The sequence below is a fragment of the Octodon degus genome, unplaced genomic scaffold (assembly GCF_000260255.1).
Source record: "Octodon degus isolate 3935 unplaced genomic scaffold, OctDeg1.0 scaffold00304, whole genome shotgun sequence".
Lineage (NCBI taxonomy): Eukaryota > Metazoa > Chordata > Mammalia > Rodentia > Octodontidae > Octodon > Octodon degus.
In genome coordinates, this window is record NW_004524880.1 from 393054 (window position 1) to 397132 (window position 4079).

At 61.9% G+C, this 4079-nt stretch overlaps 1 protein-coding gene across 1 annotated transcript; it reads left to right on the top strand.

The window, feature by feature from the left end:
• The first annotated feature begins 6 nt into the window (after positions 1-6).
• Klf2 (Kruppel like factor 2) lies at positions 7-1102 on the top strand. Its single transcript, XM_004647399.2, has 2 exons — positions 7-416; positions 505-1102. Exons 1-2 carry the CDS (start codon positions 62-64, stop codon positions 678-680), a joined length of 531 nt encoding a protein of 176 aa, XP_004647456.1. The 5' UTR covers positions 7-61; the 3' UTR covers positions 681-1102.
• Positions 1103-4079: the final 2977 nt, after the last annotated feature.

Here is a 4079-nt window from a genome sequence, read left to right on the forward strand (position 1 = left end):
CGCGCGCGTCAAGGCCGAGCCCCCCGACGGCGACCCCGGCGCCTACGGCCGCGCCGGCCCAATGCTGGGCGCTCCCGAATCGCCACCGCTCAGTCCCGCCGGGATCCCCTTCGTGCCGCCCTTCGCCGCGCCCGGTTTCCCCGCGCCCCCCGCGCACCCCGGGCTGCGCTTCCCGCCCGCGCCTGCCGGCTTCGCGCGCTTCGAGGACGCGGCCGCTGCGCTGCGCCTGGGCCCCGCGCCCCGCGCCCCACTCACGCCGCCCGCATCGCCGCTCGAGCTGCTGGACGCCAAGCCCAAGCGCGGCCGCCGGGCCTGGCCCCGCAAGCGCAGCGCCACGCACACCTGCAGCTACGCGGGCTGCGGCAAGACCTACACCAAGAGTTCGCACCTGAAGGCACACCTGCGCACACACACAGGTGGGCGGGGCGCGGGCGGGGGACGCGGGGCGGCCGGGGGCGCGGGCTCCGCACCCGGACTCCGCGCGCTCATGCCGCCCCTCCGCAGGCGAGAAGCCCTACCACTGCAACTGGGACGGCTGCGGCTGGAAGTTCGCGCGCTCGGACGAGCTTACGCGCCACTACCGCAAGCACACGGGCCACCGGCCTTTCCAGTGCCACCTGTGTGACCGCGCCTTCTCGCGCTCCGACCACCTGGCTCTGCACATGAAGCGGCACCTGTAGCCCCGGGCCGGGGCTCATGCACCCGGGCGCGGCGGTGGCAGGTCCCACGCTTCTGCCCTCCCAAGCTGACTGGTATTTATTAGACCCCAAGGACCAAGCTGGCTGTGTGGCCTCGGAGGGGTCGCCCTCTTCCCCGCTGACGACGGCGCTCCGCTGGGCCAGCCTCATCTGTGACTGGAGCCCCTCAGGGGCGGACGCGACCCTCTTGACGAGTTTTGTTTTCAAAATGGTGCAATAATTCCGTGTCGCTTCCTGGGACGGGTCTACACTAGAGGACTGGGGACAGCGGCCCCTGTTTGTACTGTCTGAAACGTTTTATAATATTGTACATAGTGACTGTGACATAGTATTGTATTACTGTAAATACTGAGACGTGGGCGTTATGAACGCCCTGCTTTTTTTTTTTTTTTTTTTAATAAGACTTGCTGTTTTTTAATTAAAACATTTGCATCTTTTGAAAAAAAATCACAGCATTGGTGGTGCCCTTAGGGCTGTGGATGTCGAGAGGTGAGCTTGGGGCCACCCAGCAGGACAGCGCCGGGCTGTCAGGAACTTGTGGCTTTTGTAAATTTAAACACTGCACTTGTGGCGCGGGCTGGTTATTTTAAGTTTGTCCCTAGAGCCTTAAAAGTTGCCTCTTGCCCAGAGCTGGGGACGGCCAGTTACACGGCTGTGGCCTTGGCCAGGCTGGAAAAAGCTCTTTCTGGAAGGCTGAGGTCTTAGCCAAACCTGTGCAGAATGCAAGCTTTTTATTTGAAGGGCCAAAGTGCTGACGCTGGGCCTCACTCGAGCAAGGCTTGGTCTGGTGAGCCCTGGGGCTGCGAGGAGCCAGCAGGCGCCTGGCCCGTCCTGTCCAGTGCTGCGGGTGGTTCCTGAGGGCCGGGAGCTGCACCAGGCCTGCGCAGTCAGAGTCACTCCTTGGCCACAGAATGCACGGCAGCCTGGGGGGCTGCGACGGCTTCTGTGGCAACCAGCCCCGGGGCTGCTGGCCCCAGCTTCCCTGCACCCTCTGCCCTTTGGGGGCCCCAGGCGTCAGTGGCCACTCACAGTTGCACAAGTTGTTTTCAGAAAGTGAAAATGGCCTGTGCGCAAAGCCCATGTTGAAACACTGGCCGCGGGCTTGCAACACTGCGGGCCCTCCTGCTTCTCGGCTTCTGCCCCCGGCTGGAAACAGCTGGGTGCTGTGCGAATCCAGCCCGGGAAAGCAGAAGCTCCGCAGTCCGACGAATCTCGACCTCCTTTCGAATCACCAAGAGCTTCCACCGACAGCAGTGTGACTTAGGCGTGCCAGCCCAGCCCGTGCCAGCTGCAGAAAGACGTGACAGTGGCCCACAGCCCACCGGGATGCCCCCCTCCTGCCAGGTGGAGAGGAAGGTCCCAGGAAGTTTGTTGCTTTTGGGGTCTTTTTTATTTATGTATTCTGCATGGCGTTTCACTGCACAGTTTGGACTCATAGTGATCCTGTTTGCAGCCTCACCAGCGCTGGGATTACAGGTGTGTGCTACCAGGCCCAGGGTCACCGGCTCAGCACGCCCCCTGGGGGCCGGGGCTGGCACAGCAAGCAGGACTGGGGATCAAATCCTGGTCCCTGAGCGTGCCAAAGCAGGCACTTTGTCTCCTGAGCTATCTCGCTGGCCCCTTTTTGGGTCTTTTTCTTTTCTTTTTTTTGCGGAACCAGGGATTGAACTCAGGCCCTTTTGCCTGCCAGGCAAGTGCTTATCTAATGAGCTATCTCCCTGGCCCCTGGGTCTTTTTTGAGGCAGGGCCTCACTGCAGTCCCTGCTGCCCTTGAACTCAGCGATCCTCCTGCCTCGGCTTCTTGAGTGCTGGGCTACAGGCGTGGGCCACCGTGGCAGTGCCCCTCCTCCTCCCATGTTTGAGATCAGCTGCTCGGATCGCCACCCTTCCTTCAGCTGCAGCGGGAAGCTCAGCGCGGAGCTGCACAGCAGGCTGAGGCTGCTGGATTTCTGTTTGCCTCTCAGGGCCCAGGGCTCACCAGCATGGCCCCTAGGTAGCTTCCCGCCCCTCCTGGACACCACAAGGCCAGTATGAGGGCCTTGGTCAGCAAAGGAGAGGCCTGGAGGCAGGTATCACCCAGAGAAAGAGGCACAAGCTTCACCTTGCATCTCCTGCCTGGCCCATGCCTGCTCGTGCCCTCTCTTGGGCTGTGGTTTGTGGCTGAGTTGCTTCACAGGCAGGGCCATGATTAGCACTTGGTCCTCAAAGTGATACACATCACTTTGAACTCTCAGTGATCCTCCTGCCTCTGCCTCCTGAGTGCTGAGACTACAGGCACGCACCACCACCTCAGATGACGCAGGTTTTCCATAACTGTTCCCCGTGCTGTGGTTTATGGCTGTGTTCATGGCTCCAGGATATTCTATAGATAGGCCAGGAAGCTGTTGGTCAGTGGTGGAGGTGGAGCTGCGCAGGTCTATGCAGGTGACATGGCGCTTTTAGAGGGGCTCCAAGCACCCTTGCAGTTTGGTGTCTAAGGACTGCACTTGGGCTTGTCCCGGGCAGTGGGCGCAGGGATGGGGGGGTTTGCTGCTGCCAGAGGAGTGTAGCGAAGGCACATGAGGGTCTGTGTTTCCTGCAGGCGCTCCTGTGTGCATGTGTGGGGGGACGCGGTGGTGCTAGGGGCAAGAGGCCTTGATCTCCAGACTCAGCCTGCTCCATAGCCAGGGTGCCCTAGTGTTGTGCCGTGGCTTGCGGCACCCATCCCTCCCAGTCCATCTAGCAGTCCTCCCCCTCAGGCCAGCCCAGCCAAGCAACCCCCAAGTCGCCACTGTCTCCCGTAGATGTGGCAGGCAGGGACGAAGGCCCCAGAAAGTAGACCACTCAGCTGCCTCCTTCTCTGGTTTGCATTTGGAGACCAGCAGGGATAGAACTTGGAATCTTCCTGCCCCAGCCTCCAGGAGTGCTGGGCCACCACATCCGCCCCCGGTGCCCTGGGCTCGTCTTTCTGGCCCCCAGCGAGGCTCCCTCAAGCTCCCAGCATCATGGTCTTCCCATCTCTCATTTCCGGCTTCCTGTGCCCCAGTCACTGGGCTGTCCCTGGCTAGCCCTGAGGAGTAGAGCACAGTGCACAGCTGTCCTGTACGCCCCACCCCCCAGCACCTGGACCCTGTCACCACCCCATGGTCAAGGGGAAGCAGGACCCTACCCAGGTCCACCCAGGCCGGGCCACACTTCCTGCCCTGGAGATCTGGGCTGGGGAACCCGGTACAGTGAAGCTCGCCCTGTTCCTGCCCAGAGGACACTAAGCCCAGGGCCTCTCCCCCACAGCCCTGCCACAGGCCAGGGCTTCCATCCGAGGAACACTGAGGCTTTCCCTTACCCTGCACACAGGCTGGGCTCTAGCCAACCCTACCACCCACCACCCCCAGAGCCACCTCA